A 12,592-nucleotide genomic window follows, 5' to 3' on the forward strand; every position below is an offset into this window, starting at 1 on the left:
GACCTGAGACTGGGACGGAGATTTGTCTTCCAACAAGACAATGATCCAAAATAAAGCAAAATCTACAATGGAATGGTTCAAAAATAAACATATCCAGGTGTTAGAATGGCCAAGTCAAAGTCCAGACCTGAATCCAATCGAGAATCTGTGGAAAGAACTGAAAACTGCTGTTCACAAATGCTCTCCATCCAACCTCACTGAGCTCGAGCTGTTTTGCAAGAAGGAATGGGAAAAAATGTCAGTCTCTCAATGTGCAAAACTGATAGAGACATACCCCAAGCGACTTACAGCTGTAATCGCAGCAAAAGGTGGCGCTACAAAGTATTAACTTAAGGGGGCTGAATCATTTTGCACGCCCAATTTTTCAGTTTTTGATTTGTTAAAAAAGTTTGAAATATCCAATAAATGTCGTTCCACTTCATGATTGTGTCCCACTTGTTGTTGATTCTTCACAAAAAATACAGTTTTATATCTTTATGTTTGAAGCCTGAAATGTGGCAAAAGGTCGCAAAGTTCAAGGGGGCTGAATATTTTCGCAAGGCACTGTAACTGATCACTCGTTAGCTTGAGAAACCCCCCCACTATCCTCTACCTCTGCACAAAACACTGCTGGCTCAAACTATGACTATGACCCCATTGTCAAAATCCTTACACCAAGCAGAACCAATAAACCAACGTACGGAAGTTCCAATTAGCCACTGCTAACTAACCAATACATGCAGGCGTTCCAAGGCCCAGAGATACCAGACAAAATTTGTCAGGCCATGCACAAAAGCTACAAATCATACCGCTAGGCTAGTGGCTAGCTGTTGCTAACACAAACAGAGTCCTCCACTGCAAACAATATAGAATCGTTGGGACATCCCTTGGATGTCACAAAATGGTTGCCTAAAATCGGATGGTCCCAGGGAGGTCCCAGAGGACATTTTTAGGATGATCTTCGGAACTTGTGTCATGGTCCCCTGAATGTTCTTGGGATGCTGTGTCATGCGATGAGACAAGATAGGAGCTACTAAACAATTGGATACCACGAAAACGGGGTAAATTTTTTTTTTTTAAATACCCTGTCTTAGGTCAGTTAGGATCATTACTTTATTTTAATAATGTGAAATGTCTGAATAATAGTAAAGAGAATGATTTTATTTCAGCTTTGATTTCATCACATTCCCAGTGGGTCTGAAGTTTACATACACTCAACTAATATTTAGTAGCATTGCCCTGAATTTTTTTTACTTGGGTCAACATTTCAGGGTAGCCTTCCACAATAGGTTGGGTGAATTTTGGCCCATTCCTCCTGACAGAGCTGGTGTAAGTGAGTCAGGTTTGTAGGCCTTCTTGCTCGCACACGCTTTTTCAGTTCTGCCCACAATTTTTCTATAGGATTGAGGATTCATGGCTTTGTGATGGCCACTCCAATACCTTGACTTTGTTGTCCTTATTAAGCCAACTTCACAACTTTGGAAGAATGCTTGGCGTCATTGTCCATTTGGAAGACCCATTTGCGACCAAGCTTTAACTTCCTGACTGATGTCTTGAGATGTTGCTTCAATATATCTACGTAATTTTACTTCCTCATGATCCCATTTATTTTATGAAGTGCACCAGTCCCTCCTGCAGCAAAGCACCCTCACAACATGATGCTGCCACCCCCGTGCTTCACGGGTGGGATGGTGTTCTTCGGCTTGCAAGCCTCCCCCTTTTTCCTCCAAACATAACAATGGTCATTATGGCCAAACATTTATATTTTTGTTTCATTAGAGCAGAGGACATTTCTCCAAAAAAGTACTATCTTTGTCCCCATGTGCATTTGCAAACCGTAGTCTGGCTATTTTATGGTGGTTTTTGAGTAATGGCTTCTTCATTGCTGAGCGGTCTTTCAGGTTATGTCAATATATAGGACTCGTTTTACTGTGGATATAGATACAGTGCCTTGCGAAAATATTCGGCCCCCTTGAACTTTGCGACCTTTTGCCACATTTCAGGCTTCAAACATAAAGATATAAAACTGTATTTTTTTGTGAAGAATCAACAACAAGTGGGACACAATCATGAAGTGGAACGACATTTATTGGATATTTCAAACTTTTTTAACAAATCAAAAACTGAAAAATTGGGCGTGCAAAATTATTCAGCCCCCTTAAGTTAATACTTTGTAGCGCCACATTTTGCTGCGATTACAGCTGTAAGTCGCTTGGGGTATGTCTATCAGTTTTGCACATTGAGAGACTGACATTTTTTCCCATTCCTTCTTGCAAAACAGCTCGAGCTCAGTGAGGTTGGATGGAGAGCATTTGTGAACAGCAGTTTTCAGTTCTTTCCACAGATTCTCGATTGGATTCAGGTCTGGACTTTGACTTGGCCATTCTAACACCTGGATATGTTTATTTTTGAACCATTCCATTGTAGATTTTGCTTTATTTTGGATCATTGTCTTGTTGGAAGACAAATCTCCGTCCCAGTCTCAGGTCTTTTGCAGACTCCATCAGGTTTTCTTCCAGAATGGCCCTGTATTTGGCTCCATCCATCTTCCCATCAATTTTAACCATCTTCCCTGTCCCTGCTGAAGAAAAGCAGGCCCAAACCATGATGCTGCCACCACCATGTTTGACAGTGGGGATGGTGTGTTCAGCTGTGTTGCTTTTACGCCAAACATAACGTTTTGCATTGTTGCCAAAAAGTTCAATTTTGGTTTCATCTGACCAGAGCACCTTCTTCCACATGTTTGGTGTGTCTCCCAGGTGGCTTGTGGCAAACTTTAAACAACACTTTTTATGGATATCTTTAAGAAATGGCTTTCTTCTTGCCACTCTTCCATAAAGGCCAGATTTGTGCAATATACGACTGATTGTTGTCCTATGGACAGAGTCTCCCACCTCAGCTGTAGATCTCTGCAGTTCATCCAGAGTGATCATGGGCCTCTTGGCTGCATCTCTGATCAGTCTTCTCCTTGTATGAGCTGAAAGTTTAGAGGGACGGCCATGTCTTGGTAGATTTGCAGTTGTCTGATACTCCAATATTATCGCTTGCACAGTGCTCCTTGGGATGTTTAAAGCTTGGGAAATCTTTTTGTATCCAAATCCGGCTTTAAACTTCTTCACAACAGTATCTCGGACCTGCCTGGTGTGTTCCTTGTTCTTCATGATGCTCTCTGCACTTTTAACAGACCTCTGAGACTATCACAGTGCAGGTGCATTTATACGGAGACTTGATTACACACAGGTGGATTGTAGTTATCATCATTAGTCATTTAGGTCAACATTGGATCATTCAGAGATCCTCACTGAACTTCTGGAGAGAGTTTGCTGCACTGAAAGTAAAGGGGCTGAATAATTTTGCACGCCCAATTTTTCAGTTTTTGATTTGTTAAAAAAGTTTGAAATATCCAATAAATTTCGTTCCACTTCATGATTGTGTCCCACTTGTTGTTGATTCTTCACAAAAAAATACAGTTTTATATCTTTATGTTTGAAGCCTGAAATGTGGCAAAAGGTCGCAAAGTTCAAGGGGGCCGAATACTTTCGCAAGGCACTGTATTTCAGGTGGCAGAAATGCTGTAACCAAACTATCAAAATGTGTTTTTCAATGTGTTTTTCAAAATGTGTTTTTCATTTGCAGTCCATGTTCTCAGCAGACAGAGAGCTGTGGTAAAAGTGTCTAACTGTGGTGACTCGGTTCTGAACATAAGTCTGATGCGCTTCGTCAGAGCGAGGGGAAACGACAGAGGTTATACTAGTGGAACATGCATTGTGTGGCTTAGCAGGTTATTATTTTGTAAGGTTCAGTCTTATGGTCTGCTCTTTACACTGGTATAAGAATAGGTTAAATATACAGTTCCAGTCATAAGTTTGGACACAACTACTCATTCAACGGTTTTTCTTTATTTGGACTATTTTCTCCAATGTAGAATAATAGTGAAGACATCAAAACTATGAAATAACACATATGGGATCATGTAGTAACCAAAAAAGTCTGGATATTTTGTGTGTGGATATTTTATATTTGAGATTTTTCAAAGTAACCACAGATGACAGCCTTGATAACAGCTTTGCACACTCTTGGCATTCTCTATGCCAGATTCACCTGGAATGCTTTTCCAACAGTCTTGAAGGAGTTCCCACATATGCTGAGCACTTGTTGGCTGCTTTTCCTTCACTCTGCGGTCCAACTCATCCCAAACCATCTCAATTGGGTTAAGGTCATGTTACGCCTGCTCCCTCCCCCCCTTCCTGGTGCCCGAAGGCGCCAGGCTCTCCAGCATTATGCACTCCTGCAACATCGGTACAAGTATCAGCGTATTATTGGACCCACCTGGACTCAATCTCCTGTTTATTACTTCCCCTATATTTGTCAGTTCCCCATCTCTGTTCCCCACTGCTGCATTAACATTCCTGCCATTTTGTTACCCGTGTGCTAACGCTGTTCCTTTTTTGTTCCGTGTCTGTTCCTCATTAAATGTTTGACTCCATGTACCTGCTTTTTGACTCCAGTGTCAGTCCTTACAGGTCGGGTGATTGTGGAAGCCAGGTCATCTGATGCAACACTCCATCACTCTCCTTCTTGGTAAGATAGCCCTTACACAACCTGGAGGTGTGTTGGGTCATTGTCTTGTCAAAAATCAAATGATAGCCCCACTAAGCTCAAACCAGATGGGATGGCGGATCGCTGCAGAATTCTGTGGTAGCCATGCTGGTTAAGTGTGCCTTGAATTCTAAATAAATCACAGACAATGTCACCAGCAAAGCACCCCCACACCATCCCACCTCCTCCTCACCTCCTACACATGCGGAGATCATTTTTTTGTTTACTACATGATTCTATATGTGTTAATTCATAGTTTGGATGTCTTTACTATTATTCTTCAAGAAAAAGCGTTGAATGAGTAGGTGTGTCCAAACGTTTGACTGGTACTGTAGGTGTAAATAACTGACTAGACATGTTAGAGGCACACGTTCTGCTCCTATGACATTGTCTTCATTCTTGTGTAGGTCTCATTCTTTCTATTATTCTTTTTTAAACACTTGAAACAGACACTATTTGATATAAAGGACTTTTAAAGAGAGCAGACGGTCACCCATAATTTGTAATTATTGTGCAGGCAGCAGAGGAATGACCCCCCTGATAATTATTGTTCTGGTGTTGACAACAACAGAAGGTAAGACGTTATATTACAGGGTATTATGGTATCTACCTCTTACATGTTTAGCCACGGTAAGAAACAAAATGGTTTTGTACCTCTGAAAATCTAGACATTTTTTAAATAATAATATTGATTATATTTGACGGTCCCTAAATGTACCTACCACAAACATAAATTTAGCAAAAACAAAAAACGGTTTTGTATCTCTGAAAACAGATTTTCTTCAATGGTCACTAATTGTGATTTCTTATTATTGTGATTGATATTACAATTTATTTATATAATGCTATCTTATTTATTTAACCAGGCTAGTCAGTTAAGAACACATTCTTATTTACAATGACTGCCTACCCCAGCAAAACCCAGTTGACACTGGGCCAATTGTGCGCATCCCTATGGGACTCCCAATCACAGTCTGGAATCAAACCAGGATCTATAATTACGTCCCTAGCACTGAGATGCAGTGCCTTAGACTGTTGCGCCACTTGGGAGCCCTAAATATTTAAATATAGATATTTCAGAATATCAAATGTAACATAGAAATGATTATTACATGCTGAGTTCTGTAATAATATATATGCTCCACAGTTAGTGCAACGATCTGTAATCTCACTGAGGAGAGTAGAGATCATCAATGTTATGCGGCTCTGGGAGAATCTATGTCATTCCACCTGACTGCAAGCACAAGTGATGAAAAAATTACATTGAAGAAAGGTGCTAAACGTATTCTGAACTTCCAAACTGGAGAAGACTGGAGATCTAAATTGCATCAGGATTATGTGAATCGTTCTGAGTTCTTTAATAATGGAACATTCAGACTGGACAGAGTTACAGAGGAAGACTCTGGAGATTACCAATTGGAAACATATAATTCAGAGGGAGTAGTGTTGCACAAAGTCAACATGCTACTTGAGATAAAAGGTACAGAACCTTTTTTGTTTACCAATCATCCTGCATCCATCCTGGTTGTGAGGGAGATCATTGAAAGACCATAATATTGCCAGTGTTTTGTTCGATCATGCTACATGGCAGTAAGGTCTCTGTGTTTGTGTCTGTCAGCCCCGGTGTCAGAGCCAGTGTTGTCTCACCTCTGTCTGCCTCATGGAGAAACCGTGCTCACATGCTCCTCAGAGGGAGATGGTCTTCAGTACAGCTGGACCCTGAATGGCCAGAATCTGACCAGGAGTGTAGCCTCTGACCACCACCAGAACAGTGTCATCATACTGAAGAGTGATGTGACAGGAACTCTGACCTGTCTGGTTCAGAATAAAGTCAGCAGCAGCAACTCCACTATTCATCTTCCGGCCTGCCAAGGTAATGTCAGGACAGTTTCATTCCCACTTTGTGACTTGCCTCACATTTAAATTAATTATTCTCACTGAAATCTGTTTCTCTTTTCAGCTTTGTATGAATTTTGCATGAAAAAGTGACCACAAGATCAATGTTTTGACAAGAAGCACGTTTTGAGATTGTGGAAATTACTTTAAGTACTGTATCAGATGACTTTCAAAATAGCATAAGTATGCCTTTTTCTAAATATTTAATTTAGGTGATATTTTGCAGCATCATACCTTTTTAATTGAACTTTTTTATATAGATGACTCATATCTGATGTACTACACGGAAATAAATACTGTTGTTTTATAAGTAATCTCCTTCAGTTTCTTTTAAAGTTGGAAGCAGAAGTGCCTCTTTCAGGGAGGAATCAGCATGACCTCTATTCAAAGCAGAAAAACACATCCAGGTTTCTCATTTTGCACTATTCCAGTTTACAACCTATTGCTTCAACCTCAGTTGTAGCCAAACTATCAAGATCAAGACAATGAAACGCCTTCCATTGCATCGTTTATTGTCTTTTCAGAAATAACTGATTTTGAAACATGTAGATAAGAAAATAGGACTGATACTTTGCATTGCAAGTACACCGTTTTAGCAAGCTGTGGTAAAGTGGCTAACTGATGTGAAAATGAAACGGTCTGATGCGCATCAACAGAGCAAGGCAAACCACAGAAGTTAAACTAGGCCCAGAGTGTAAAATGCATTGGGTACTTTAGCAGGTAAAAATTCTATATTTTATATAAAGTGGTTAATGAGTGTGCTTTGCAGAGTAGCTCAAAAATAAACGATACAACATGTATATGAACAGCATCCCGCTGCCACACCTATTAGTGTTTCTACAGCTCAGTAGCTCAGCCTGGCCTGTGATCAGCCTGCTCTTCATGGAGAGAAGAAGAAGTGTTATTGTGTTGTTGACTGTACGTTTGTTTATCCCATGTGTCACTCTGTGTTGTTTTTGTCACACTGCTTTGCTTTATCTTGGCCAGGTCGCAGTTGTAAATGAGAACTTGTTCTCAACTAGCCTACCTGGTTAAGTAATGGTGAAATAATGTATATATTTTTAAAAGTGAAAACATGAGTAGGACATGGAGGTGAGTTGACATTGTTTACAGTGTGTCTCGTTGTAAGCACAAAATATTTTTTTACATTTCTCTGTTCAGTGAGTGAAACTTGTAGAACGCTTGAACCCATATGCTGTGGTTTCATGACTAGTTGGCCATTTCCCCATAGCAGGAAACAGAACTGTCTGAGCGTAATGACAACTACACATTCATTTCATGCCAAACTTTCTAGTTTACAAACATGTCCTCACCCCATACTCTGAGAGTTTTAACATCTACTGGTGGGCTTCCCATGTGGATGATGCTTCTTCACCTCGACATAAGCTATGGTAAGTAGGCTGAATAGGTTTTCTTGATAAGTCAAAAAAATATTTTAAACAATAGTTTTTTGCGCATCTATTTTAAAGCATTGAAATGCTTTATTTTCAGTTGTTGCAGAAGACATCAGAGTAGTTGGACGTGTAGGAAACTCCATATTCCTTCACCCTAAAATGCACTTACACGCCAAGATCTCTGACATAAGATGGAAACATGATAATACAGATATGTTAATAGCTAGAAATGGTACGCTTGTTAATTTAATGGATAGGTGTGAGATCTTTCTAAATGGTTCACTGAAGTTTCAAGAAGGACTGAAAAGAGACAGTGGAAATTATACTGTTCAACAATACAGTGAAAATGGAGGCTGTTTATCCGAGCGGCACATTGAGCTCAGTATTCTAGGTGAGTTGTTTGAAATTACACAATTCTTCAATTTGTCAGGGAAGTTTTAGCACAAACATACACGTCTATGTTGATTAAAGAGGCAATCTGCAATTCGACCAATAACAGTGTCCACCCAGCCATTGTTTTGGTAAACAGCTGAGGGATGGGGTTCCACTCTCCATCTGAGGGATGGAGTTCCACTCTCTATCCACTCTCAAATTCAGACTGAGCTATGGATGCACAATATCAAGATTATTGTTTCAACAATTTTTTGAAGCTATACAGTTTGTTTACAATCACATTGTTTATAAACAATGGAGTAAAAAAGGCTTATATATTGGTTTCTGGTGTGGTACAACAGTTGAACTAAGCTCATGAGGCATTTATAAGTAATATTCTTCAAGAATCAATGGGTATATCCTTAATTTAAGTCCAAACATTGATGTACCCGCTTGCAAATTGCCCCTTTAATGTAATTTCAGTTGTTATTTTATTTTGGCTTTCGTTCATTTATTGTTAATTTATTTGCATCGTTTTGACTGAAAATAATATTCTCTGTTGTAGCTTGTTGATTGACTTTGCACTGTGTGAGTGTATATTTGTGTGACATGATTGATTTACATTTCAGAACCTGTTTCCAAACCAAAGGTGAGAACCTCCTGTACTTTTGATGGGAGAGTTGTTCTGACCTGCTCTGTTGATAAAGGAGACAGAGTTGTGATGATCTGGACCGAGCAGCCATTTGCCTGGACAGGGTCCAATCAGACCCTGGGCTCAGGTCCTGTTCTATTCCTGGACAGCCATACGCCTGGAAACCTGACCTGTGTGGCAATGAACGAAATAAGTGAGGAAGGCTTCAGCCCAGTTGTCCCAACATGCAGAGGTACAGTAACTCCTCATGGACTTTCTGCATACTATTGGTCCAGAACCGTTCTCTCTGGACAGTACAGTAGACCAGCCCATTACTTGTCCTTTAATTGAGTAGCACAGTATGTATGGAACCAAGCTTTGAAGGCACAAATATGAATCAGGGGATAGGGTACTACAGAACACAGTACCTTTTTAAAGATTCATGAATACATTTAGAATTAAACTGTGGCATTTGTTTCGGGAAAAGGTCACAGGTCAGCTGTGGCTGCATTTGGTCTCTTTGCATTTGCACTGACGACACTGGCCGTCGCCATTCTACATTTGAAGAAGAGGCGTCAGAAAAAGAGAAAAGGTCAAAGTCAGACTGAATGTAAGTATCTACTTTATGCGTTTTGTTGCATTTCTATGGAAAATCCACATGGTACATTTACATGGAACATTCACATGGAATATTCACATGGAACATTCACATGGAACATCACATGGAACATTCACATGAAACATTCACATGGAACATTCACATGGAACATTCACATGGAACATTCACATGGAACATTCACATGGTACATTTACATGGAACATTCACATGGAACATTTACATGGAACATTCACATGGAACATTCACATGGAAAATCCACATGGTACATTTACATGGAACATTCACATGGAACATTTACATGGAACATTCACATGAAAAATCCACATGGTACATTTACATGGAACATTCACATGGAACATTCACATGGAACATTCACATGGAACATTCACATGGAACATTCACATGGAACATTTACATGGAACATTTACATGGAACATTCACATGGTACATTCAAAAGGAACATTCACATGGAACATTCACATTGAACATTTACATGGAACATTCACATGGTACATTCAAAAGGAACATTCACATGGAACATTCACATGGAACATTCACATGGAACATTCACACGGAACATTCACATGGAACATTCCATTTCCCAAACTGCACTGTTGTGTGTTTAGATGTGGAGGAGAACAACTACATTGAGATGAGTGGGGATTTATGCAACAAATGGCCACAGGAGGAGACCACAATCCACCCGGACCAAGACACCTCCCATTACGGTAACTCACAGTAGAGAATGACACAGTACATTCCTATAACAGTTTATTAAGGGATAGTTAAGACTTAAAGTTAGTGCATTCATCTTAAGGTAGTTGGTGAGACAACCACATATCACAGTCATTTCATCATAGTTTGTGTACAGTAACAAGTGTTTTATTTTAACACCGCTTTATGATTATGAATGTATATTGTGTACGATGTTGAAATTGTCTTTCCGCAGAATTCTGCAGACCTCTTGCATCTGCTTCCAGCCAGAGAAAGAGACGACTATCACTGGAGTTGAATGATATCTATGTATGAAGAACAATGTGTTAATGGCATTTCAATAGCATCGATTTGTTTTCCAATGTGAAGTATGCAACTACGCACCATAATTACTGATCATTTTTTACAATTCATTATGGTGTTTTTCTGCGCTAGATGTAATTTTGTTGCATAGTCGTAGAGCCTAGAGAAGCGACATATAGGGCATTATTTCACCTGTATTTTGATATTGTATCATACCCGTACTGACTTCATTATCAGACTGGACCACTAGGTGGAAGCATTACAGTATGATAAAGAAACAGGGTGACGAGAGGTGAGAAGAAACATCACAGGATTACTGTCATTACATCAATAGTTTGTTTCAAAACATATGGACGCTGCTGGGACGACTGTAAATTATTCAATTTCAAACTGTTCTAGTTATTATTGTCTAATGTTTGTTTAACTTCAAAATGTCCAGATAAAAGACTCCTGAGTGGCACAGCGGTCTAAGGCACTGTTTCTCAGTGCTAGAGGTGTCACTACAGACCCTGGTTTGATTCCAGGCTGTATCACAACCGGCTGTTATTGGGAGTCCCATAGGGTGGTGCACAATTGGCACAGCCTTGTCTGGGTTAGGATTTGGCCGGGGTAGGCTGTCATTGTAAATAAGAATTTGTTCTTAACTGACTTTTCTAGATAAATAAATAGTATAGCCAGGGTTCTCTGTTTCTGGATAGGTACCCTCCTGTAGGTTTTCAATCCAAATCTCACTTAGCACACCTGATTCTACTAATTAGTTGGTTGATAATCAGAATCAGGTTAGTTACAACTGGGGTTGGAGTGGAAACCTACAGGAAGGTAGCTAGCTCTCCAGTAACAGGGTTGGAGTGGAAACCTACAGGAAGGTAGCTAGCTCTCCAGTAACAGGGTTGGAGTGGAAACCTACAGGAAGGTAGCTAGCTCTCCAGTAACAGGGTTGGAGTGGAAACCTACAGGAAGGTAGCTAGCTCTCCAGTAACAGGGTTGGAGTGGAAACCTACAGGAAGGTAGCTAGCTCTCCAGTAACAGGGTTGGAGTGGAAACCTACAGGAAGGTAGCTAGCTCTCCAGTAACAGGGTTGGAGAGCCCTGGCACTACATACTACACTCATTACATTGTTCAAGTCACCAGTCCAGTTTCATTACAGGTGATGTTAGAATGAAGAATGCAAAAACATGTAAATATTCTTGCAAGTTTTTTTTAAAGTGTCAAATAAACTACATATGCATACATGTAATTGTTATATTTGTACTGTATGAATTGCAATGTCCTGAAGACAACACTAGCATAATGTCACCTATCTACAGTATATAGTCAATTCCCCAATTTTATTTACATTTTGGCACACAAAGTGTCATTTAGCAGTGTAGCAATGGCTCTAATCGCAAATTGATTTTCATTGCGGATCTTAGTAAATAGGTACAAGGACTTTATTACAAAGTACGTTTTGAGAAGACAACTTTCTTATCTTCTCAATGTAGTAAAGTACATATTTAGATTTATTTTGAACTAAAATAAATGTTTGGATAGGTAATTACATTTGCAGGTTATTTTTTCATGAAATAACTATGTAAATAATTAGTGGCTTAACTAGTTCACATCAATTGTAATAATGAAAGTAAATGTACTCATTTCAAAACACTTTATCCAATTGTGTTATTCTAAAATTTGTATAAAAAACATTAAGGTATTTCCAATTTATTTCCCTTGATCTTCAATAGACTTGTGTAATAAAGAAGGAAGAATGTATATTCTGCACAGAATTAAATGATGATCTAATAGGGTGCAGGTAATGCTGTAGAAATAGCTAAGGTCTTTGTAACTTCCAAATCTCAGGAAATATATGAAGATGAAAGAGTTGATAAATATTTTTCTAAATATATGCACCATAAAATACCTACTGAACTGGCTAGTGTTTTGGTAAATAAGCAATCAGTACTCCATTTTAATATATAATTTTTGGTATGATGTAACTAACGAACTAATTATATCCAAAGCAATGAATAATGATGTTTATATTTGGATTGTTACCATTTTGGGTTGTCTGCTTTGTAACAGACTGTAAAACCTGATTCCTCTAAGAAG

The 12,592-nt window shown here is 39.2% G+C and overlaps 1 protein-coding gene across 2 annotated transcripts; it reads left to right on the forward strand.

Moving 5' to 3' along the window:
• The first annotated feature begins 7,413 nt into the window (after positions 1-7,413).
• Positions 7,414-11,739, forward strand: LOC110510185 (T-cell surface antigen CD2). 2 transcript variants are annotated; one of them, XM_021591557.3, is made up of 6 exons: positions 7,414-7,865; positions 7,966-8,259; positions 8,870-9,124; positions 9,359-9,481; positions 10,117-10,218; positions 10,440-11,739. In XM_021591557.3, the coding sequence occupies exons 1-6, from the start codon at positions 7,778-7,780 to the stop codon at positions 10,517-10,519; spliced, it is 942 nt and encodes a 313-aa protein (XP_021447232.3). In that variant the 5' UTR covers positions 7,414-7,777; the 3' UTR covers positions 10,520-11,739. The 2 variants fall into 2 exon arrangements, with proteins under 2 accessions (XP_021447232.3, XP_021447233.3); XM_021591558.3 differs by having other exon boundaries at positions 7,667-7,865; positions 8,126-8,259.
• Positions 11,740-12,592: the final 853 nt, after the last annotated feature.

Source organism: Oncorhynchus mykiss, chromosome 29 (assembly GCF_057628025.1).
Source record: "Oncorhynchus mykiss isolate SJ-2025 chromosome 29, ASM5762802v1, whole genome shotgun sequence".
Lineage (NCBI taxonomy): Eukaryota > Metazoa > Chordata > Actinopteri > Salmoniformes > Salmonidae > Oncorhynchus > Oncorhynchus mykiss.